We start from the raw sequence: 25526 nt of genomic DNA, 5'->3' as shown, positions 1-25526 counted from the left end.
TTCTTGATGGAAAAGAATAATAGAAGTTAATGTGAGATTTATGTGACATATAAAATGAGGTGTTGGAAGCGCGTTTGAGAAATGAAAAAGAGTTTGTGCTTGGACTTGTATTCCCAAAAAGGTTTTCTAAAATCTTCACTCTCTAAGTATTTGACTTACATGTTTAAGTTTACCTTCCTTAGGTGATCAAGCGTTGAAGCCAAGTAAGGAAAGGTAAGATGGGTTGTGACACGAAAAAGTTGATCAGGTTATTCGTCTTTGGATGGTTTGAAGTTATTATGTTTACAGAGGACAACATCCCAGTTTTGTGTGTGGGATGAGTCTTGTCTTTGAGATGCATGGGTTGCTAGGAAATCAAGGAGAGATTCTTATACTGCTAAAACCTTAACGCGAAGAGTAGCATCCCATTGGATGAAGGAATGTGAGGAGCTTAGAGCTTAGATTTTATTTTTTTACCTTGCAAGAAAAAGAAATATAATTGTAAGGTATTGAATCAAGTAATAAAAGCACAAGTTATGTTTTCTATTTTTCTTTGTTGTGTTGTGTTTGTGTATCCCTATTGTGCTTATCACTTAGTAGAGCTAATAAGTTCAAGTGTTGAAAACTAGGCGATTATAAGATAAGTTTTTTAAATGTTTTCCGCTACGTTGAGTTGTAAAGATCTTCCAAGTTCAAGGTTGGAACTTTGTGTTGGAGATTGGTTTGAGAAGTTCTGCTTACTAGGTATGGAGAGGTACGTGTTGAGTGTTTAGGCGGCATGCCTGCTTCTGATCGCATGAAGTGGCTAGGCGATTAAGCTAAGTTTTTAAAGTGTTTTCCGCTACGTTGAGTTGTAAAGATCTCTCAAGTTCAAGGTTGGAACTTTGCTTTGAAGATTGGTTTGAGAAGTTCTGCCTATTAGATATGGAGAGGTACGTGTTGGGTGTCTAGGCAGCATGCCTCTTTATGATTGCATGAAGTGGCTAGCAAAGTGGGGCATGACATTTTCATTTCGCACTGCGACTTCTCTTCTATTTTCGTCGTCAATTTCTTCGTCTCTCTAGCTTGTTCGATTGATTTTCTCCCTCTCCATTTGCAGGTCACCTTCTTCCTCTCCCCTTTTTCTGATCCCACGCTGCAAGTTTCTCTCCCTACTATAACTCCGACCCGTTTTCTCCCTTTAACAACAACCCCTATCCTTAAATAACGTTGTAAGTTGTGTTTGTTCTTTTTTCTCTAATCATTTCATGGAACAATGTTGGCATCTGTTTTTGGAATTTTTAGTTTTGTTCATTTTAGAAAGTTTTTAATTGAAAGGCTTCTTTCTTCTTCCTTGGTTTATTTTCACAAGCTTTATTTTACAACATAGTACAATATATGGTTCGGCTGGTGGAATATTAGTCATTGTTAGAGCTTTAATAGTTTTAGGAAAAACAAATTATGATTCACCAAAAGAATTTGCTTTTGAAAAAATGATTGGAACTTTTATTGGGATTTTGATATCAATTGTTGTTGATCCTTTTTCAACCCAAAAGAGCTTCTAAATTGGTGAAAATTCAACTCATTTTGAGTTTACAAATGCTACAAAAATGCATTAATGATTTGTTTTGTTTTGAATAAAGCACAATAACCGAGAAGGATTTGCACGGCTTAGGAATTCAAGTTATTGAGGTGAAGAAATTGATTGATGAGGCTGAGGTTGAACCAAATTTCTTGTTTAAGCATCCATTTCATGGGGATAGCCATTTGAAGATGTTTAATTCCTATGTAAAAAAATGGTTGGTTTATTAGCTTTGAATGGTGAAGCAATGAATAACCTTAAAGAGAATTCAAGAGAGGATTTGTGAAGAAAGGTTGGGAAGAAATTAAAAAGGGGGTTTTGAGAAGTTGAAGGAAATTATGACTCATGGTTTTGTGACATTTTATGAGGACTTGAGATGTTCATTGAAGTCTTTGAGATGGAAAAGTTGATTAATTCATTTTTGCACCACTTGGAAGAGATTATTGAAAGTAAAGATGGTAAAAGTGATGAAATAATTTTCAGTTCGAGCCTATAATTTTTTGCTCGAATAGTTTGACGAAGGAAATGGTAGAGAACTCATTCAATGAGAGAAATCCTTTCTCTAGACATATAAATTGACTTAATTTGTTTCAAGCTTTTTGACACGTAAAATTTGTTAAGTTGTTTTATTTGTATATATTGATTAATTTTTAATGATATTATAATAGTTGATTTAATTTTGGGTTCGGGTAGTTTAAAGTTTGAAGTTAATGTAGAGTATGTTTGAAGTTAAGGTAGAGTATATTTGAAGGTTAAAGTTTAATTGTTGTTATTATTTTCTGATTTTGTTTCGAGCATTGGATATGTAAAATGTAATGAATGTATGATGCTTGTTTTTGTCTAAGGTGTTTCATTTAGTTATGATAGAATTGATTTTTTATCAAGTTTGTTTTGCTTAATTACATAATGTTTTTAAAATTTGAACTTTAAAATTTTTGTTTCACAACCAGCGATTAGAGTGAATTATGTATTTTTTGAAATGTTATGCTTTTTATGGAATAATACTTATGAAGTCCAATATCTTTTTTTCTTTTTTTGAAAATGATATGCTTTTTTGGAATAATAGTTGTATGGAATAATAATTACGAATAATACTTGTATAGAATAATAATTATGAAGTCCAATATCAATTTTATTTATTTATTTGAAAATGTTAAGCTTTTATGGTATATTGCTGTTATGGAAATGTTATGTTTTGTCCTACCTAATATTTGTTACCAAAAAAAATTATATCAATATTGTTCCTTGTTGTATAGCAATATTAGGTTACAAAGATAATATATATATATATATAAGTAAATAAATAAGCCAATAAAACTCTCAATAAAAATAAGTGATCTCTTGATGAGTTCGTCACATATCCAAAAATGGAAATGTTGTGATTTTTGTGTGGATAATTGTTGATGGAGATAGCATATTTGTCGACCATGTATTTCAGGTGTCGACGGAAACTAACCGTTGACGTTGTATTTACATTGTCGACAATTGTCAATAACTACTTATGGTTTACTTTTGGCGTCATGAGATTATCTCCCGATGCTTTTCTACCAACTAAACTATTGATGACTATTGACACGTTTTTGGGTTTTCTGTCGACTGTTTTGTGCGTCGGAAAAAACTTATTTTCTTGTAGTATGAATCAATCTTTTTCGAAATTGACTAAAGATTGGTCTTAAAGAGTTACAATATTTGGTCTATAATTGAAAGAATTTTCGACAGTAGCCCATATACCAAAAAAACAAGAGAGATTTCGTGAAAAAGTCTATCCATCTAATGTAGAGAGGATTTTCAAAAGTAATCTCAAGGAAGATCTAAATTAATTTACTTATGATATTGTGAGTTAAATTTAATTTAATTAGTTTAGTGGTATGATTTTTCATTCTGTAACAACTCCCTCCCATAGTAAAATTGTGATTAAATCTTAAAAATAAAAACTAGAAAAAGTAGGAATATGGTGTTAGAAATGCAACATATTTTATGATTGTGAATGGTTTGGGCAATAAAGAGGAGCGGCGGTGTATGTTTGTTTTTCCCCAGAGCGCATTACTTTGGGCAGCGTTGTTTGTTTGTAGAAAGAAGTGCGTCACGGGCGCCACCCTTGGAGCTGCCACCAACAGCATCGCCACACCCATTGTCCAACTATTGAGCCTTTTGTTGCGTGACATGCCGCCGATGGTGGGGAAATCGAGATAGTGGGTACCTGCTTTTTCAAATTCAAAAGAAACTTCCATAAACCCAAACAAATTCCCCTCCAAAAGTGCAACCAACAACGAACAATTTATATTTTACACCATATTTACCCATCCATGGTAAAAATACTTGTAATTGTTGTGAAATTTTATTCATCAACCAACCCAAAATAATTTTAATCATAAATCTAAGTGAATTAATTTTAATCACTGTCAATTTAAAATTATAAATCAATCATATTTATTATTATTGTCAAACATTCATACGACTATAAAGGTAATTATAACTAATTTATGATTCTTAACTGTACTGTAAAACTAACCATATAAACTAGTTTTTTATTTAAATTTTGAAAACATAATTATATAAGTGACCTTTGCAACAATAGTAAAAGAATTTATGATAATAAAATTCACGTTACTATATTTTTTAAATTACAAAAGTACCAAATTTAAAAATTGAGAATCATCTAATAGTCATTTGATAGTCGTTTGATATATCTAACTACCTGTCATATTTGCATTATGAAAAAAAAATGTACTATGAACTGCTTTTGTTTCTAATTTTTTTGTCATCTTATGTAATTTTCTATTGTAATAGTTTATTTACTTTCATGAAAATTATTATATTTTGATAGATATTAATATTGAGGGATCAAATTTAAGTTTTATTGAAAATATAGAAACTAAAACTGAACAATTAAATGTCAAAATTGAGTCAACTTCAAAATTCTAAATCCTTTTATTTTATATCTAGGATGTTTGTAAATTTTTTTAAAAAAAATTGGAAGTTCAACACTAAATTCAATTAAAAAAATTCATACACCAAATAGATGTAAGCAAAAATAAGATCAATATATCATTTTAGACCTTAAAATTTAGAAAGTGATGAATTTCATCTACGTACTGTCACTAAATATTCAATTTAAAATTTAGAAGAATAGTAAAAAAATGATAAAGTGAACAAAAATATGTACCACGATTTTGTAGTTTATGTTTATCAGTTAGTGGTTTTATTCGTGAAGAATAAATATTTTATTTATTTAATCTATATAGTTCGAGTTTATGATTAAGTTTTGAAAAAAAAAAGAATAGAAAGATTTTTAAAAATAGTAAAATAAACTAAATTATTTACGAAAGAAAAATATAGTAAAATCTTTTATTCTAGGATAGATATTAATAAATTTATATTACTCTTTATTAATAGGAGGGATCGATAAAATCTAAAAAGTTATTATATTTTATAAATATTTTTTAAAATTTGTGATTGGGGAGAAATTGTGAGAATACTATCTTTTAATAAAGATTAAATTTAAAAATTAAATTTAAAATGATTAAAAGTGGTTAAACTAAAATTATATATTTGAAATGTGTAAAGAGCAGAAGAGAGTAAGAAAAGAGTGTTTTAACACAATCAAAACAAATGACGATTATCTTGATGAGAAAGGAAATGAACGTATAAAAAAAGCCAGGAATACAGAAAAAAAGGTAAAATTTCCCTTTTTAAAAAGAATAAAAAAGAAAAGCTTGCGTTTGTGAAACGGTTACCCAACTCTATTGAATTTTGAAATGCAAAAATTTGCATGTTTAGGCCCTTTTGGCTTAATTAAAACCTAATTCCAAAATTAACTTACAATAATAATATAATCTAACAAAATTTTCATTTCAAGAGTTAGGCACAAATGTACATTTTAATTAATGCTAAATTATTCCAAAAGCCAAACCCAAAATTTGACCAATCGAACCAAACTGAAAAAAAAAAAGGGTCAAAGAAAGATTCAAAACTTTGGTTTAATACCGAAACCCCATTAACGAATTAATGCGTTGAAGTTCCAATAAAACTTTGGTAAAATAATAAAAATTTCAAAACATAGGAAAGAAAATACACAATTTCTTCTCATCTTCCCATTTACAAGAAATGGAAATCAATAATGTCTATGTCAGCTCAGACCTCAGCTATATATATACACAAATTCACGTGACAACCTCAACAAAATTGTGAAGAAACCAAAAGAAAGAAAGAATCATAAAGAAAAGAAGTTTACTTCTTTTGGTTTTTAAGTCAGTCCATTATATTAAAGAGAGAATTAAAAACGCTTTTACTGTAGCTAACTGCTTTCCATAACAGAGGTAATTTAATTACTACTCTCTCAATTTCATCATCTTCTTCTTAAGTCTCCTATGGAACAATGCAAAATTCTTGTTTAATATATATAATTACTTTAAATTAAAGCTGTCTCCATTTCTTTTTTCTTCCCCCATTTTATTTCATTTCAGGTTTAATTTCTTAAAATGAAGAAGTCATCGGTCAATTTGACCGTTTGCTTCATAGCTATGGTTGTGGTCGTCGTCTCATTCTTCTTCTGTCTCGGTCACAATGGCTACCGGATTCGGACATCACCGGTCAGGTAATTAATTAAGTTCTTCATCTACATTCTTAAACAAAATGATGAAATATATAAAATAAATTATAAAGTTTGAATTGGTGGAGTCTGGTTCTTAGCAAGATAAATGCATGCAGAGGTGAACAAGAGGTTGAGGATGATGTGATTCAATATTTGTTTAGTTTAACTTATTATTATATTCTTCTTTTGGCTTTGTACCCACATTGTCACGGGACAAACTTCTTGTGGCTGAATCGTGTAGTTCAAATGTTTTCTTCTTTTTTATTTTTCTTTTTTGGTCATTTTTAACGTTTCAACCAATAAATACTCAACAACTGCCCAGGGAGAGAGTTTTACTGTTCCTCGTGGACGAGAAATTGTTTGATCTAACTGTGAAGATTTTATTTCTATATGAGAGAAAAATACCTAATTTTTGGACAAATGATACATCTTGTCTATTTTCATGTCTAATTACAAAAGAAATTGTTAAAAATAATAAAATTTACGAAATATTTATGTTTTGAGTGAATGGATGGTTTAATTATTTAGAAAAAATCAACTAAATACATAAATAGCAATTTAATCAATTATATTTAGATAAAATGAATAGAATTTTTTCATTAAGGTTTTTTTTTTTTCTTTTTCTCCCAAAGCTTTTTAATAGTATTTTAAGATTGTTGTTGAATAATTTTCTTTAAAGAAAAATGATGACTTTTCACGGGACGAAGTTTCTTTTGGTTTATCTTCTTTTTTGGCTATCTAATGGAATTTGATTGCCACCTGGCAAAGCCAAATTACACGTGTTGTTCCTCAACCCCACTATCCACGGTAAAGTAAAACCAAATTAACACACACTGTTGTCTTGTGGAAATGACTCACTATTTTCGGACGAAACCTTATATTTATATATTTATGTACATGTTAAAGAACTCAAATTAAAAATATATAATGATCTCATAATATTATGTTTTAGTATTTGAAAAAATCAATTAAACAAATATTACAAACACAAGGAGGGCTACCCTTTTATTTGGCGTGGTTTTATTTTCCAATAGTGTGACGTTCACTGGATTCCTCCTTGTATAGGAGATACCTAAGCAACATAGACATCAACAATTCTTCGAGACTATTCAATGTCACACTGCAAAGAAAAGGTGGATATGTAAGTAATTAATTAATACACATTTAATTTGGACTTCTCTATAGTTCCCCTCTAAACCATTATTTTTGGATTAAACAACTATAAATATGATATTGTTATTTTAGGTTATAATGGACAATGGCATCGTCCAAGTTACTCTTTCAACTCCCGATGGCGACGTGGTTGGATTGAGCTACAATGGAATCCCCAACATTCTCGAAACCAACAACGAAGAGCAAAACAGAGGGTAATTATCAATTTATAATAATACAAATCTTAGAATTGTTAAATTCATATATTAATATTTCCACTAAACAACTGTGCTAAATATTTTGTTTATAGCTACTGGGACGCCGTGTGGAACAACCCAGACGAACCCATTGCCACGGACAGGTATACAAACCAACGGTTAAAAGTTTAATTTGGTGAAGTTAAAAAAGTTTTTTTATTTTTTGTTATAGTTTTCACTCAGTTTTAAACCATGGGTAAAAATGTATTATTATTTTGAATTTGTTGGTTAGATTAAAAGGAGAGAGTTATGAAGTGATAATAGGGAACGAGGAGCAACTAGAAATATCGTTTAACAAAACATGGAGTATTGGAAAAGGGAATGAGACGGCGCCTGTAAATGTGGACAAAAGGTGAGGAATTACACAACTATTAACAATTCAATAGAAAGCAAAGTGACGTGGGTTGGTTTAATTAACTATTGTAGTTTGTTCAGGTACGTATTGCTGAGAGGAAGTTCTGGGTTTTATTGTTATGCGATATTCGAGAGACCCATTGGGTGGCCCCAGATTGAAATGGATCAAGTTAGAATTGTTTTTAAGCTTCAAAGCCAAATGTATAACAAATTAAATTTTACGACCACCCCTTTTTTTCTTCTTTTTTTTTCTTGCTTTTCTAGTGTATAAAACTGTTTCTGAGTTGAAAATTTGTTAATAGGTTTGATTATATGGCTGTCTCGGACGATAGGCAAAGAGTGATGCCCACAATGAGAGACCGTGAAAATGGTGAGCCATTGGCTTTTCCCGAGGCTGTTCTTTTGACTAATCCTTCCAATGAAGAACTTAGAGGAGAGGTATATTTACCATTTAACCTTCCTTCTATTTATGTTTTTTTTCTTCAAAACTTGTAGTTATTAATGAAAAAACATCACGAGCATCGTCTAATACATAACGATATTTAACACTATGTCACAAACAATATGTATGACAATTGACCAGAGTGGGTAATCATAGAAGCAAATATAAAATATAGAAACACAATGATTGATAACTCAACTAAAATACTTATATAATATATTCATACAATGATTGATAACTCAACTAAAATACTTATATAATATATTCATTTTTTTTAATGACTCACGTATATTTTCTCTTTAGTTTTCCGAGGTCACATTCAATACAATATGTTTAGGCTTCCCTTCTAAATACAATATCAATATCAAACTTCTCTTGAGTTCTACAATGACTATCGAACCAAAATCATCTGAACGATAACCATAAGAATTTTCAATATCATACATGAAGGTTGAGGCTTAGACAAACTCAAAACTTAAAACATTTAATCATCTAATGTACAAACTTTACTAATAATTAGTCGAAATAAAATCATCCTAAATAGAAGATGAAAATAGGTATATATATACTCCCTTCCTTATGAAGTTGGTGTGTATTTCGAAATGGTAAGATGAAAACTTTTGGAATGGACAGAAAACGAAATGGAAGAAAAACAAGAGAAAGGAGCTCGGGGGAGAGTCTTTAAAGGGAAAAGAGAAGAATGCAATATAAAAAATAGATAGGGAAAGAATTCATAGAAGGTTTCACCTACGAAATTAAATGTCGTTCAAATACTTTTTTCAACAAATCTTAGTGAAATCAGATTTTGTTAAAAAATTTATTTTTTTAACTTATGCATTGTTGAGGATACTCTCGTTACCCCATCCTATATTACTCACTGAAATTAGGGTTAAAAAGATTCAAATGTTACATAATTTTTTTTCAAATCTTTTCAAATTTTAAAAATTACACCACTATATATTACACAATTTGAAGAAATTTGAGATAAAATTTTAGAAATATGTGTAAATATAAATTGTAAATAACATTTGCCAGATTTTATATAAGATTTGAGGAATATTTGAAGAGAAAATTAAGTAGGAGGTAAGAGTTGGTATAAAATATAATTTGAAAGAGTGCATATAATTTGAAAAAAAGTATGTGCATATAACATTGAGATTCTTGTAATTTGGGCTTTCTCAGTAAAATCTCCCGCGAGATTAACGCCAAGATTTTATCTATTTTCCAAATTTTATCTGAAATTTGATATTTTCCAAAATTTAAAAATGTTGAGTTTTTGGAAAATCAATTTTGATAGTTGGAAAACCATTTGAAAATTTAGAAATTCGTAAAACAAAATTTGCTAATAATTTGAAACATTATGTTATAATATTTAGCAATTAAAGATAATTGAATTTTGGAGAGATAAGATTTAGCATAAGATTTGTGAAGATTACATAAAAAAAGTTAAAAAAATATCGGTGGATAATGTGGGTAGATGCACAGTGAACATCCAAAACAATTAATAAGTCAGAAAAAATAAAAATTTTAACCAAATTTAGATCTACTCTTGATGAATTGAGAAAAAAAATGATTGCATATGATCAAACTTTATATGCACTATTTTAGACAAGTTCCATGTATGCTCCTAAGCCTTTGGACAGTGTATCAACTAAAACTTCTAAATTTTTCAAGAGCTTTACGAATATAAAAAAATGAGCCAAATTATTTACATGTTGTAGTAAACTTTTCTAGATTCCTCATGGTCTGTAACAGTAGTAGAAATTGATACAAATCTATTATGTATGGATGTTGATAGAAGTCTATTAGTGTTAGAAACTGATATAAGTTTATTATTGATAAAGACGGATAAAAATCTATTATTCAGTAGCTAGCAATTAGAGAAACTAGAAGACTATTATTGATACTCACACTAATAAAAACTGATACAAGTCTATCATTGATACATGTTGATAGAAGTTTGTATGTGTTTATTACTGTTCTTTTCTATTTCGATAAATAGTTTGACATTTTTTTTCTATTCCTAAAAAACCATATTTTTTAAGGTATAAGTTGATTTTTTCTCAAAAAAAAAAAAAAAAAAAACTTTAGCCAACCTATTAAAAAATGAGTTTTTTTGTGTCTAAACTTCATGTTAGTTATATTATAATACCTAAACTTTAGTTGGTAATGATTTATTTTAGGATTTCTAACCATTAAATTTGTTTATAACCAATAAAGACTGAGTGTTTTGCAAAAAAAAAAAAAATGACACAAAATTATAACAAATTTGAAAATATATTAAAGATTAAATTGTATAAAAATTTCAAAATATAAAGACTAAATGTTGTCAGTTTAAGGATCAAAATTATAACAAATTTGAAAATACATAAAAATCACTCATCACTCAAATTGTTGCTCTAAATTGTTACGTTCATTATTTTATAAATTATTTTAATCCAAACTCAAAATTGATAACTAAAATTTTAACTAAGTACAAAGTATTTATATATTTTTTTTTGTTATAGAAGGCAAATACTTTTCATTTTCATTTTCTTCTGTTCATGTAAATTTTGGTTGAAATTATAGTTATGCTCCGAAAAATAATACTAAATTATGAGTAAATTGAATTATAGTCTAAATAGTTTTCATTTATATTATAGCTTCTTATACATTAAGTTTTATGTTTTATTTTTCTTCTAAAGGCTTTTGGCATGAATGGACTAAAAATAGTCTATGCTTACTTGAAAGAAATGTGAACACATAAAATAAGTGAATTTTTCTCGGAAAAAGAAGAATGAAAATGTATAGGTGGGTTAGAAAAAAAAAGCACATATGTAATGTAAGGATGTTCTTTTTTAAACAAAGTTTAACTTCTTGAAACATTTTAAAATTTAGGAAACCAAGTAATGATTTAGAGGTAGGTTTGCTTGCTTAAACTCAAATTAATAAGACTTTACTTGATTTTCAATTATAATACAAATTTATAAATTTTGGTAACTCTTCTTCTACAAAAGTTTAATATATGTATCCATTTTAAATAAACACAATTTAGACGCTTTCAACTGTTGGATTGAATTGAACGCATTGATTGATTCAAAATATGAAAAGTGGAAGTTGAGTGATGTGATGCATTGTGAGTGCAGGTGGATGACAAGTACCAATACTCAACAGAGGACAAGGACAATCAAGTTCACGGCTGGATCTCCAGTGATCCGCCAGTGGGATTCTGGATGATCACTCCCAGCGACGAGTTCCGGGTTGCCGGTCCGGTCAAGCAGGATCTTACCTCCCATGCCGGCCCCATCACTCTCTCCGTAAGTCGTCTCCCCGTCTAAACCATAACCATCTCCAACCAAACCAAAACACACCCACCAACTGTTTGTGAAAATGCCTTCACTCCGAATTATGCACCACAGATGTTCGTTAGCACCCACTACGCTGGAAAGGACATTGGTATGAGATTTGCAGCTGGAGAGCCCTGGAAGAAGGTCTTCGGCCCTGTCTTTGTTTATCTCAACTCTGTTTCCCCTGAAGAGGATTCTCTATCCCTCTGGGAAGATGCCAAACAACAGGTCCCTAATTTTCTCCCCCTATCTCTTTTTTATTATGGATTTGGAGTAACTTCAAATAACGTGCATCATTTTTTCACAGTTGGCAATAGAAATCAACGAGTGGCCCTATACTTTTCCTCAATCAGAAGACTTCCCTTCTTCTGCCCAAAGAGGGAGCGTCGCAGGCCAGTTATTCGTTCGTGATCGGTATTTCTCTGTCTTTCTCTGTGTGCTTTAATTCAAAACATTTTTAATTAAAATGCATATGCATATGGTTTCCACCAGGTACATCAGTAGCCGACTTATGCGGGCGAGTAATGCTTTCGTTGGATTGGCATTGCCTGGTCCTGTGGGATCTTGGCAGGCGGAAACCAAGGTAATCTTCATTTGAATTTTCTCTTGAATTCTGTGCTACAATTTTGATAGTTTATTATATTATTTGAAGTAATTTCTCCAAAACTATCCTTTGGTCTCTCTATTGGGGGATGATTAACTTCCGGATGTGGCTTATTATTATTAGCTAAAGAACGTTATTTCAACCTCTTGTAAATAACTTCACTCAGTAATATTGATGTGAAAATGAGAAGTGTATGTGAATACAAACTACCTTTTGACCAACCAGGGTACTAAGCTAACCATAGTAGAGGTAATGACAATCAGTTACACAATCAGTAAACATAACAACAATATCTAATACCCCTCAAGATGAAGACTATGAATGCCCATCTTGGAATGGTCATAAATAATTAACTTTGAAAACAATATGGACTCCATGAAATAGTACGTCATTTTTTTAGCTTAACTACATTCGTAGATGTTTTCTGAACACAATTATTTAATACTCACAGCCTCATCTAAAAAAAAGGTGAGTATCTTCCAGACGGTTTGCTCAGAAATGATAGAATTTCAAACTAGAAGGAATCAAATGGAATGGAAACTTAAACTATGTTCTGACCTTATTTATACTTCCGAACTCTTCACAAAGAGTTCTCAAACGAAGATGTGCTGTATTTCTTACACTTCAATTCTTTCAGGGCTATCAGTTCTGGACTCAAGCTGACAATCACGGCAACTTCTTAATCAATAACATCCGGGTTGGGGTTTACAATCTGTACGCTTTTGTCCCTGGCTTCATTGGAGACTACAAATACGAGGCAAATATTACAATCGAGTTTGGTAATAAATAACTTACCCCTGACCACATTTCATAAAAAATGAAATCAAACTGAACCAAACCAACCACTCTTCATTCGTAGGGTCTGAAATCAATTTGGATGAGATGGTGTTTGATCCACCGAGACAAGGCCCTACCATCTGGGAGATTGGCTTTCCTGATCGCACTGCAGCGGAGTTTTATGTGCCTGACCCTTATCCAACTCTCATGAATAAGCTATACAACAACCATGCTGACAAGTTCGTTTTAATGTTTTTCAAGCTATTTTGTTTCTCTCAATGAACATTAGATTTATTTAATGATGTTGAAAATTTGGCTTTGATTAACAGGTTCAGACAGTATGGCTTGTGGGAACGTTATGCAGCTATTTATCCAAATAATGATCTTGTGTTTACCGTTGGTGTCGATGATTATAAAGTGGACTGGTTCTATGCTCATGTTAACAGGTAGGTTTTGTCAGGCTGGCCGACGATTTTGTTTTTGCTTTCATGTTTTCGCCCTTTCTTTACATCTGACTAGGGTTTTCTATTCAGGAACATGGGGAATCAAACATACGAAGCGACCACTTGGGAGATCAGATTTTTATTGCAACCTGTGAACCAAACAACAAATTACACACTGCAAATTGCATTAGCATCTGCTGCTGAGTGCGAATTACAGGTATAAGCTTGTGTGCTGATTTTTTTTTAATGAAAAACCTTTTCCTACTGACATAAAAACATCCTTTCACATTATTGATTTTTATTATTGAAAACTTACAGATGCTTGTGATGATAAGTTTTTTAAGTCGTTTGTACATGGTGAATCAAGCATAACATTTTATAGAAAATTAAGGATTAAAACAATATCATCTTGCGTACGCGAAATATAATACAAAAGTTAGCGTTAATTCAAAGTCGAGAGATCTTAAACTATAATGTTTGAACAAAAAAAAAAAAAAAAAAGCTTTGAATACTAATTTAAGGCTGTAAAAACTTTTAACTCCAACCAACAAAACAAGCCTAGGTTTAGTTCTTTAACATAGTTTCACGTCTGCAGTCTCAGGGAGAAGATTCATTTCAACTAATACTCTGTTACTTTGTCAATTTGAAGGTTCGATTGAACAATCGAGAATCAGAGCAGCCTGGTTTTTCGACAGGGAGGATTGGAAAGGACAACGCAATTGCAAGGCATGGCATTCATGGACTTTACTGGTTATACTCCATACCTTTCCCTGGCGATCAATTTCTGCAAGGAAACAACTCCATCTATCTCACTCAGGCAAGAAGTGAAAGCCCTTTTGAAGGTCTCATGTACGACTACATTCGACTGGAAGCTCCATCTCTAACATGATCCAATCCTGAATAGTCTTTTACAATTTTTTACTATGTTAATTTTTTCTGATCTTACTAATTACATATAAGATCAAAGGAAATTAATTATCAGAAAAACCACAGAAATTTAGTAAATAGAAGTACAGGAACGGCCCTTTACCATTATCTAGATATACCATTTCGTTTAGCAACATCTCGATGCTAAAATTGTATTCTGCTCCATACAAAAGCTCTTAATCAAAATTCCTTTTTTTTTTGTCATACCTGTCAGTATTAAATATTTTTGAAAAAAAACTAGGGTGTTTAAAATTCATTTATTAAGTATCTTTTAAACAATTTTTAGAAAAAAGAGTTTAAACAAAAATGATTTTCTTTAAAAATATTTTTTTCTTAATTCGATTAAAACAGACCTTTAACATTTGACGTATGTTTTAATAATATCAAATAATTTGATTTAGCATTTAGATCATATTCATGTGGCTGAACGAGAGTATCATCAAATTCTTTGGATAGCAAGAGGGACAATGACATATTTGAAAAATATTGGAAGAAACTATTTCCATGGTTCAAAGGTTTAATTCTTTTTGTAAAAATAGCAAAATTGGTTGTCCAATCCAACTTAAAAGTGGAATTAAAAGTAAAATTGAAACTAAAAAGTCGAAAAATAACTTCATTGATTCACAGACTTGGACAAGAAGTTTGATTTCTATATGATTGTCAATCTGATTACTTTCTATTTTTCTGAGTTAACATTCTAATTCTTATTTGATTACTCGTTTTTTCATGGTAATATGTATATTGTTTGATTGTCTTTTAATTGCCATCTGATTAGCTTCTATTCTTTGACATGTTTCGTTGTTATTTGATATTGATTGTCATGTAATTGTTAGATATATTTATTTATAATATGATGATTGTTTGATGGTTAATGATATCAATTTTTATTTGTTTACTCTTTAATACTCATGAGAGTGAATGCTACTCGATATTGTCATCTCATCTTAGGTCAAAATGAAGTTTTTTTAAAAGAGAAAATTTGTAAGAATTGATGTGATTATATTTTTTATTGATAATATATTGAACAAAGTTGTCATACTTTACGTTACACTTTACTAATCAAATATCAATCATATGTAATCATCTGACAAATAGAAATCAAATATGAATGTAGTATGCTTAAATAGTTCACTAGTGCTTCTAATTCCCATTTTAATTTTCATATCTTGTATAACATATTGAATATATTATTAGCAATCAATGATTGGATACAATCCAAGTATGAGATTAAAAGGATTAGAAACATGCAAAGTATATATCTATAATTAATGATTATTTATTGTTGATACCTAATTAACATACTTTAAAAACAACTAAGACAGTGGTACGTTAAAAAACTACTAAAACAATACAAATGTTGTACTCACATGAAACATAATAGCAATGATATCTTTGATGTCCACATGATATGGTTACATGCTTACAATTCAACCATTTAAGGATCCTTTGCTTTTGAGATCTTTTGGCTTGATGCTTAACAATTGAAGACAATATAGTGTTGTTTACCTCTACAATACTCCAATTCATTCGTTCATAACTTGTAAAATATAAGTTATTATGCTCTTTTAGGTAGAGTAATGAGACCAAAACACATGATAAAACTCATGTTATAAATACATAATTATTTAGAAATGGGTTTTACATGAATTTCATGCCTGCTTTTATCCAATTTTTAGTGTCTAAACGCAAGATTGTTAACAAAAGAACAAGCTGGCAAATCACAAAGAAACTCACAAAGAGATAAGGCGAGAAGACCAAATCATTACGCGGGAAGATGTTTGCTAGAAAACAAAAGTGGTAGTTTGAGTGATGTGACTTGACAAAAGAGATAGCTTTCGACACTCAAATGGTCAAAATGATAGATTTTTCGTCAAAAGCTGTCTATAAAAGAAGCTCTAACTTCATCAAGAAAATGTGTAAGGTCTGTATGGGTTATAAGGCCAAGCGTCTGTATTGACCGATTGTTTCTAGAGAGTCGGTCGCAAGGATTAGCCTTACTACCGATTGTAAAGCTCATTCTTTCCTTCTCTGTTCAATATGTAAAGTGAGAGTTTGTAGCATGAGTGAGAGCTTGTAGATTGTAGCTTGTAGCCAAATCTAAACGATTAGGTTCCAAATTTAAACGATTGTGTATCAAAGCTAAACGATTGTTTTTCAAATATAAATGATCATTTTCCAAATATAAATGATCATTTTTTAAATATAAATGACCATTTTCCAAATATAAACAAGTATAAAAAAATCTTGAAAAAAAAAGTCGTTCAGATTTAGCAACCCAAATTTAAACAATAAATGTAAATGATCGTGTACCAAAAAATTATTAAAAAAACGTTTAGATTTAGATTTGATCGTTTAAATATCTTTCCAAATCTAAACGATCGTGTAGGAAAGCCAAATCTAAACGATCGTTTTCCACATACTTTACGCGTTGGATGCTAATTAATCGGAGCATTTTTGGAATTTCTCATTGCGGACCTGTTTGTTTTCAAAATTGTTTTATACCTTGTAAATATTTTGTCGCATTTTTATATTCTTTAAAAGATCCCACTTCTTTTCGTATAGTGGAAAAAACCAAATTTATACTTTCAATATATTTTCGAAAAAAAAATATTTTAGGTAGGTTAACAAAATATTTTGGATTAATCAAATGTAAATAGTTTATTTTGTTAATAAATAAAATATTTGAAGATTATCAAAACAAATTAAAACTAATAAAACTTTTCCTATATTAAACTAAATGTTTATTATATTAAATCAAATCAAAACCTAATATAATATCAATTTTAAATTTCAAATTTGCACATTTCTCTCAAGATTTTTCTCATGTTTTTTTGAAAATTAATTAATGTAAATTAACTAATGTTCACATTTGTGATAATCTCAGATACAGTTTATAGAAATAAAATACAAAGTATGCATAAAGTTACATATTAAACTATAGGAAGGTGAAGAGTATAGTGAAAATATTAAGCATGTGATTTGTTGTAAAACTAATTAACCACAAGTTTTCCATATCTTCCAATTCCCCTATATTTTAAGTGTGTTAAATGATAAATGGGCAAATACTCAACTAAAGCGTTTAGATTGTTAAGGCAACCCATTAACATGCCCATGTTAGCTCTTTTTGTTCTTTATTTCTTTAATGTATAAAGTCTAAATTATAAGGGTTATTTTATGGTATATTATGATCTGGGGGTGAGTGTAGGGTAAGAGTTTTTTATCCCAACCTTTCTATATATAATTGTAATAATACACTCTCCAAAAATCATGCAAATATATATACAAACCTATGATTTTCTCTTGCCAATACATCTTTCTCTATAATGTGGTTTTACTTTTAAGTTGGTATTAGAGCCTTGTCAAACCACAAGGATTTCTTTTTTTCCCTACTTTCTCTCAACCGTTTCAGCTTCCCCTATCTTCTTCATTATCTTCTTCATTCTTTTTTGACTGTGGGAATAGGGAACACCAACAAAATCACGAGTTTTCCAAAACGGTGCTATTTTTAAAATATAAAACTAAAATAGTGCTAGATCGATTTTTGTATATATTGATGTGATAAGGTTAATGGGCATGTAATTAGTGGCTTTCACAAACTCTTCTCCTTTTAGTTGCGAGAGAAATGTAGATTTTATATAAGAATTCCATCTTAAAGTCATCTGGTCGTCCTACGGCTTTATTGTAGTTGAAAGAGCTTAGAACTCACTCAATTTTGTTTATTATATATGTGTATGTATGTCATGTGTGCGAACACAACAACAAATATAACAATTAGGTTCAAAGCATCAACATATACAGCAACATTTTCTTTAAATGTAAATATAGTAAAATCTTTTCTACATTGACGATAAATATAACAAATATATATAACAATTAGATTCAAAGTATTAAAATATTATAAATATTGTTATATCACTGCTAGACCATAAGAATTTATAAACGATAGAAGTTTATTATTAATAAACTTTACTATATTTGTAACTTTTTTAAATGTTGCTATACACTTTAATTATTATTTCTAAAAAAAATTTACATTATCATTTCCATATAGATACGTGTGTATGTATGTATGATGTGTGTTAAACAAGATTTAAAATATAGATATCGTTCAAAATGTCAAAGTCTATATTTTATCAAAATCTTAATAAAATATATTTTGCCATAGAACACATTTTAAAATTTTATAAAATCAAATATAAGAAAAAAATGTTAGGAAAATTGTCAAAAATAGAATATTTGACCAAATATTTACACTTCGTAGAAAAATAAAGTGTAATGAAATTTTATGTTTTAGTAGTTTTGTTACGGAGTGTAAATAGTTTTCAATTTTTCTATTTTTGAAAAGGGCCTTGTGCATAACTAGCGAAATATATTTTTGATAATAGAGTCCATGCCACGACATTTTCTAAATTTGCAAAAGTAGCAAATTTAAAAGTGATGAGTCTCTGATACTCCTATTATTATCGTCTAATAACCTTTTGATAACTCTATGATTACCGTTTTATAACTGTCTAATATCACTAATTTTGTCATATTCAATATACAAAAAATAGATGTCGTGAGCTATTTTTTTAAAATGTTTTTGTCATTAGATACAATTTCCCTTCTAAAAAAGCCTATTGTAAAAAAATGACAAAATAATATAGTAAAATTTTAGATTCTATCAATAATACACTTGATAGACACTTATATGTTTCATTGATAGAAGTTTATATTGATGGAATTTAAAATTTTAGTATGATAAATATTTTAGTTTATTTTACTATATTTGAAAATGTCGGTTTCTTAAACAAGTTAATTGCTTACATGGTTTACATTATTTTTTGAAAAGTAAAATTTATTGGTTAGATTGATGATATTATTGACAAACTAGTAACATTTTGCAGCTTAATTTTTTGTTTGAAAGATTTCTTTTGTAGTATAACGAAAATATTCACTCATTCATCATATCATATCATGTGGATGTCAATCCATATAAATGTAGAAATACGAGTACTATATGATGGTGTTAAGTTGTTGGAAAAGAAAACATCAGTAGTACAATTGAATTCATAAGCAGAAAAGTATGAGACAAGCTAAAATAAAATCAAGACTGGGAAAGGCAAGAATAAAGGAAGAAAAATTCGAAACTGGAGAAAAGAAATCACCTACTACAAAAACATTGTGTGATAAATGGTTACATCCACACAAGAATTCTCTCATTTATTCTCACTCTCAAAGCAGAGAAGACAGAAGAAAATTTAAGTAAAGTTAGCATATTAAAACTTAATCTACTTGGACACTTTAGTAAATCAAAGTCAGACTGTTTTTACAGTGTTTGAATTCTATAATTTTATTATTATTATTATTATTATTATGATATTTGGCTACTATTCCTCTAAATACTCAACACAAAGTAACTGAGAGATTGAACTAGAAGAGAAGAATGCATAATAGTGAATAAGAAAAATGTGAGAGAGAGAGAGAAAATGGGGTTGTCCAAGTCGAAAGGCATCATTGTATAAGATCCAAAGGGGTAGAAGACAAAAGAGGCAGCAACCGTTAAAGGTAAAAAGTTTATAGAGTTATTCAAAACTGGCATGAAAGGTATCTTTCCAGTTTTTGAGCAAAACGTACTTTCTCTTCTTCTTCTCAATATCATTATCATAATCCTTCCCATACAAATTTCTTACAACTCTAATAATTACAAACCAAATTCAAAATAATAAAAATAACCCTTAATTCAAACACACAACACAACTTGTTAATTATTAATTAGTTTGTTATATATGGTGTTTGTTTAGCTCTTTAATTAAAACACGCCAAAAAAAAAAGAAAAAAGAAAGCAATAATCATGATTAAAATGGCTAGCAACACAACACTCATACTTGATTAAACATGCACAAAAGCCTAACAAACCTCCTCATCTCATCATTATATCTAATATATAATAGGCAAAGGTTTGTCAAAATGTGACCTCTAATTAATATGACCACGAAACAATACAAAATTTGTTAGCAACTACACCCTACCTCACATCTAACATTACAATAATTGTATACTTTAATTTGTAGGTTCCCACCCAATCATATGTGTTATCTTTGAATATTTATGAATATTTGAACCAACTTACATGCTTTCACATACTAATCTATTTGTCCATACAATATTTGAATGTTAAAAAGAAAGCGTCTAAGATATCAAAATCACGGTTTTTGGTAGAAAAAGGGACAATACATAAGAATGAAGAGACAAAGGTAAGGTGATTTTTGCAGGGTGTCTGATGAGGTTTCATGTTGCTGCTCCCTCTAACTCGGCATACATATAATATATATCAGGTTCAAACTTGTGGTTTAGGATATATATATATGGAGAGCAGACGGCAATCAATACATATAGGATTGTAGGGTTTAGGGTTACATAATATTATGCAACATTGCCATGCATGGGAACTCTGTTCTCTTGAGACTGCTACTATTAATGCTTTTCAATTATTTGTATTATTATATGTACGGTGTTTTCATTACACTGTCTGTATACATAACACAGACACAGATATGGCTCTGTGACTGTGATAAAACAAAACCTCTTTGCAAATGGGGAGCTATACTCACTACTAGATCCATTATATACTTTTTATCAATGCCTCAAATCAATTATAAATTCGAGATTAAATTGCAAATATGACATGTATTGTTTGAAAAAAAGTTAAATTATAATTTTTAAAAGTTTAAATTCTAATAGATTAGTCTCTAAGTTTTAGTTTTGTGTTGAGTTTAACAAAATTTTGAATTTACAATTATATAATCTAATAGATTCATGGTATATATAGAGAAGAGTTTTAAGAATAATTATTTATATCAAATATAACTTTAAATATTATTTATAATCAAACTATAAAATTTCAATTTTGTATCTATCCATTCGAACTTTAAATAAGATCTTATTAGGCAAATGAAGGATCATAACAAATTAAAAAAAAAAGTTTTGCCCATTTATATATTAATTAGCTAGGACATATGCAAAATTAGAAATTTAAGAACCTATATATTAAACCCATTTTAAAATTGACAAACTCATGAGGTAAACTTTTAAATAAAAATAAATAAACCAAAATATTTATAAATATGGTAAAAAAATTTATTTTATTAGACACTTGGAGACTTCTATCAAAATTGTCCATCATGAATATAATCTAAAATTTGGTTGTACTTTATAAATAGTTTTAATAGTTTTATCATTTACAACAATTTTTTTATTCTTTAAAAGTCATTTAAAAGGTAATTTTTAACCTACATAAATAGTTTTGAATTTTCATTGATTGAAAAAAATAGGGAGAGAAAACTCTCTTAAAAAGCATAAGTTCATACATACAACATAGGATGAATAAAATTGAGATGAATAGTGTTATATAATACATTTATTACCTTCTACTGGAAAAGAGGGATAATTACGATGTTAGATTTCTGAATTGCGGAAAAGTGCCTCCATTTCATTAGGCAATGTAGAACCTTGAGCTATCACTTGATCAGTTAACTGAGATGATAATACTAGAATGGGAAAGTTATTTCATCCATTTTATTTCTGGTTAGTTCAATTTCTTCTTCAACGTATGGAATAAAGTCATAGTCCTTCTGTATATTCCAATCCTAAGAAGATTCTTCATAAAAAAATAACATCTTGACTAATAATTATCTTTCAATTCAAAGGATTATTGTAGAGGGGTGATAACCTTTCGAACTTGTGCCATAGCCAATGAAGATGAGTTTCTCGATTTGATCGTCATGGTGGTCCTTTTTTCCTTTGACACGCGAGCATAAGCAATACTTCCAAACACCTTAAAATGATTAATTTCGGACTTTCTTCCACTCCATGCTTCTTGAAGGTGTCTTATCATGCACACTATTAATTGGTGCTCGATTTGTTAAATAGGCCGCACAAGTTACATCTTCCGTCCAAAATTCCCTTGACATCTTTTTTGTTTTTAACATGTTTATTGCCATTTTCAAGATTGTTCGATTTTTCCTCTTTGTCACATCATGATCATTTTGTTGTGGTGTCTTTGGCACTGTTAATATAATGAGCGTTGGATGCCTTTCTCATCACAAAATTATTTGAAATCATTTGATGTAAATTGACCACCTTCATTAGTTTTACCTGATATTTATTTCTCTAAGTTCTTCCACCACGTACGTCTTCAACCATTTTGACATCCTCTTCTTCTCGTGGATTCATTTGAATTTTGAGAAATGTTGATGTTGGCTTCACCTCTTCTCCAACTCAAACTCAACGGAGGAGAATAGTTGTGGACATGGAAGATACCGCAATGGTCGAGAACATGGTGCCCTTAATCTTATTGTGCGGTATGCAACGTGATTAGAACCTTTTATCATTAACAACTAAGCAATTTAAAAATCAACTTAAGCAGCAGAAACACAATAGCAGCTATAATAACACCAACCATTTCTATATAAACTTATATTTAAGAACAGTACAAGAAACAAACATTCTTAGTACAAGATCTTAACGAAGAATGCTAAACGCCCTCTCAACCTTTACGATCTATATTGCTTACCTTCTTTGATCCAAACTTGGCCTCAACGTTGAACACTGGGAAAGGGAAAACTTAGACGGTAAGTCAATGACTTAGTCAGAGTGATAATTTCTTAAAACTTTTTGTGGAATAAAACATTCACATAACCATTTTCGTAAACAGTAAATCACATAAAACATAATATGCATTAGTCATCTACTCTCCATCACCAAGAACATGAACCATCCCAAGATTATTGTAATGTCCTTTCACAATCATCAGCATCTTCTGAGATTCAATTGGTTCATTTCTCGTTGCTCAGACCGCTAAACTGAATACGCTCCTTTCAACGTATTAGCTAGCTTCTCACCGCACATGTGGTCCTTTCACCCCATAGTTGCCTTTAACTCATTATCTGCATATATAATTAACTAGCTCAATATAAGAATTTGACTAATGATTTATTCTCAATCAATGCATTCAATAAAATCACATAAAAAATTCTTTGAAACATAAACTAAATTCTTTGAAACATAAACATGCTTTTCAAAGACATAAATGTAAACATGAAACACATAAATCATAGATCATCATAACATCAAAACATCAAAACGAATCTTAAAATCAATCTTAATTTTAGAAATCATTCACGGTACTAAGTATACCTTCTTCCTCTGAACGTCTTTAACCCAAAAGTCTTTGTCCTCACGCGAACGTTTCTAGCTAGCACAATCCTAAAGTATTTTCTTAACAAAATTGCATAATAACCCCCTTTTCTTCTATTTAAAACTTATACTTATACTAATCTTCAGTTGAATTAATCATCTTTAAACTCTTAATAAACTTGCTAGCTCTTGCTTCTTTTAAACTATAAGCCTTTGCATGTCTAAACACCTGGATTCCAACTCCACCGAACAGATAATTCTTAGTGATCCTAGCCAGAAATGGTCCGAGATCAACTTGAGATCACTAATTAAATCTTTTTAGGTTCTAGTATCGGTCGACAGTACAACCCCAAGTTTGCCCTTAGATCTTTCCACTTTCCCCTTTTACCTTCAATCGTGGTCGGACTCGTGTTCAAGATTGCTCGAGATCTCTCTACAATTCACTCTTTTCTTCAAATCTCTGTTCAACAAGCACCAAGACTGCCCTCGGAATGAACCTTCGATCTTCTATCTCTCCTGGAATTCCACTTGACTGCACGAGATTCCTTAATAATTTCCTTTTTGCTTCTAGTCCCGACCGAGTAGTGCCCCGAGATGGACCGAGATTTGCTCTTTGCCTTTTCTTGTCCTTTGATCTTGATCTTCCATAGCCCCAAGATGCACTAGAGTTTTGCTTTTTGCTTTCCTTCTAGTCCTAAATTACTCTAGGTTGGCTCGAGATTCCCTTTCTTTTTTAGACTCAGAGGTCTCACATTTTTTGTCTACTCAATTGTCGTAGCAATGATCTCAAACTTGGTACTTCGGCTTCGTAGAGTCTTTTCGATGACACGAATGTCCTTGATTTCTTTGTCGTTTCGTCTCAATTTGGTTGGCAACAACCATTACTTTGGTGTAGTACTATGCTATCATCTCCATCTCCTTCATTTACAATGATTCAAACTCTCACCACGTAAATTTTGTAATCGTACCTTTATAACACAATCAGCTCCTCTATGAGTTGATTTAAGCTCGTCCCACTGCCTTTGATGTTTATCGGAATTGCAAAATGGTCTAAAATGTATCTTTGACAACTATCTCTTTGCGTTGATCGCTCCAGCTTCCACCTCTTGGAAACTGTTCTCCACGATCTCCCACAAATTAATCGTGTGCTCCTAGTAACACTTTTATCTTGATGCTCCAACTATATAATAGTTAAGTTTGGTAAGCATCCATAGTTAAAGAGAATTCATCCCACCCTTGGCCATATTTTTCCTCTCAAACTTGTTGCACGGCTTTGATGTCACTTTGTTAGAAGAGAAGGGTGTGGATGACAAAATTGTGGAGAAAATAATCTTTGATTAAACTAAACGTGCCTTTATATAGGTTTATAAAATATAACTATGGAATTTCAGTGGTTAAGAAACCATAAATATTTTTTTAACTTTCATAACTTCTAAAAACTCTAAAAAAACTCAATGGGCACAATTCAAATATAAAAACCAAAAATCCCAAATCAGTTTAATTCCTATAACCATTCAAATTTTCATTAATAGTATGAACCTTTTTTATATTCTCGACATACCACTCTCCTTCCTTTTCTTTTAGGAAATATTTTCTATAAATAAATAAGAAATTGGCAATGATATACAAAATTTTTTTGTGTATATATGTGTTTATATTTGTAAATATATGTGTAAAAACTGTATATTTGATGAAAATCACAAGCACCCATCAACATCCATCATGATGCCATCTCACTGCCATGAAGACATTGAATTTAGTATATTATATTTGCCTCTAAAAAAGGGAAACTGATCTCATATATATCAAAACAACCCAAGAAAAAAGAGGAGAAAAGAAAAGAAACAACTTTTCATTTCAAGAGATCTCTCTCTCTCTCTCTATTCTATCATCTCCTCATATTATTATTGACAGTGTATTATATTGTTCTTGC

General features: G+C 30.2%; 1 protein-coding gene across 3 annotated transcripts; it reads left to right on the top strand.

Moving 5' to 3' along the window:
- The first annotated feature begins 5710 nt into the window (after window positions 1-5710).
- Window positions 5711-14620, top strand: LOC101215252 (probable rhamnogalacturonate lyase B). Of its 3 annotated transcripts, none has more exons than XM_004133704.3 (17): window positions 5711-5859; window positions 6007-6137; window positions 7200-7275; window positions 7380-7501; window positions 7597-7647; window positions 7776-7895; window positions 7979-8098; window positions 8200-8335; window positions 11465-11635; window positions 11738-11893; window positions 11973-12079; window positions 12158-12248; window positions 12907-13048; window positions 13129-13285; window positions 13376-13492; window positions 13580-13706; window positions 14139-14620. In XM_004133704.3, exons 2-17 carry the CDS (start codon window positions 6022-6024, stop codon window positions 14376-14378), a joined length of 2049 nt encoding a protein of 682 aa, XP_004133752.2. In that variant the 5' UTR covers window positions 5711-5859; window positions 6007-6021; the 3' UTR covers window positions 14379-14620. The 3 variants fall into 3 exon arrangements, with proteins under 3 accessions (XP_004133752.2, XP_031737633.1, XP_031737632.1); XM_031881773.1 differs by having other exon boundaries at window positions 7169-7275; XM_031881772.1 differs by lacking the exon at window positions 7979-8098.
- Window positions 14621-25526: the final 10906 nt, after the last annotated feature.

Source organism: Cucumis sativus, chromosome 3 (assembly GCF_000004075.3).
Source record: "Cucumis sativus cultivar 9930 chromosome 3, Cucumber_9930_V3, whole genome shotgun sequence".
Lineage (NCBI taxonomy): Eukaryota > Viridiplantae > Streptophyta > Magnoliopsida > Cucurbitales > Cucurbitaceae > Cucumis > Cucumis sativus.
Note: the sequence above shows the minus strand (reverse complement) of the source record. Positions and strands in the feature narration are given on the sequence as shown.

Coding starts and splice junctions, on each gene's coding strand:
- LOC101215252 (XM_004133704.3), top strand. CDS start 6,022: ATGAAGAAGTCATCGGTCAATTTGACCGTTTGCTTCATAGCTATGGTT. Junction 7,896..7,978: donor CCTGTAAATGTGGACAAAAG/GTGAGGAATTAC, acceptor TAGTTTGTTCAG/GTACGTATTGCTGAGAGGAA. Junction 12,080..12,157: donor CAGTTATTCGTTCGTGATCG/GTATTTCTCTGT, acceptor GGTTTCCACCAG/GTACATCAGTAGCCGACTTA.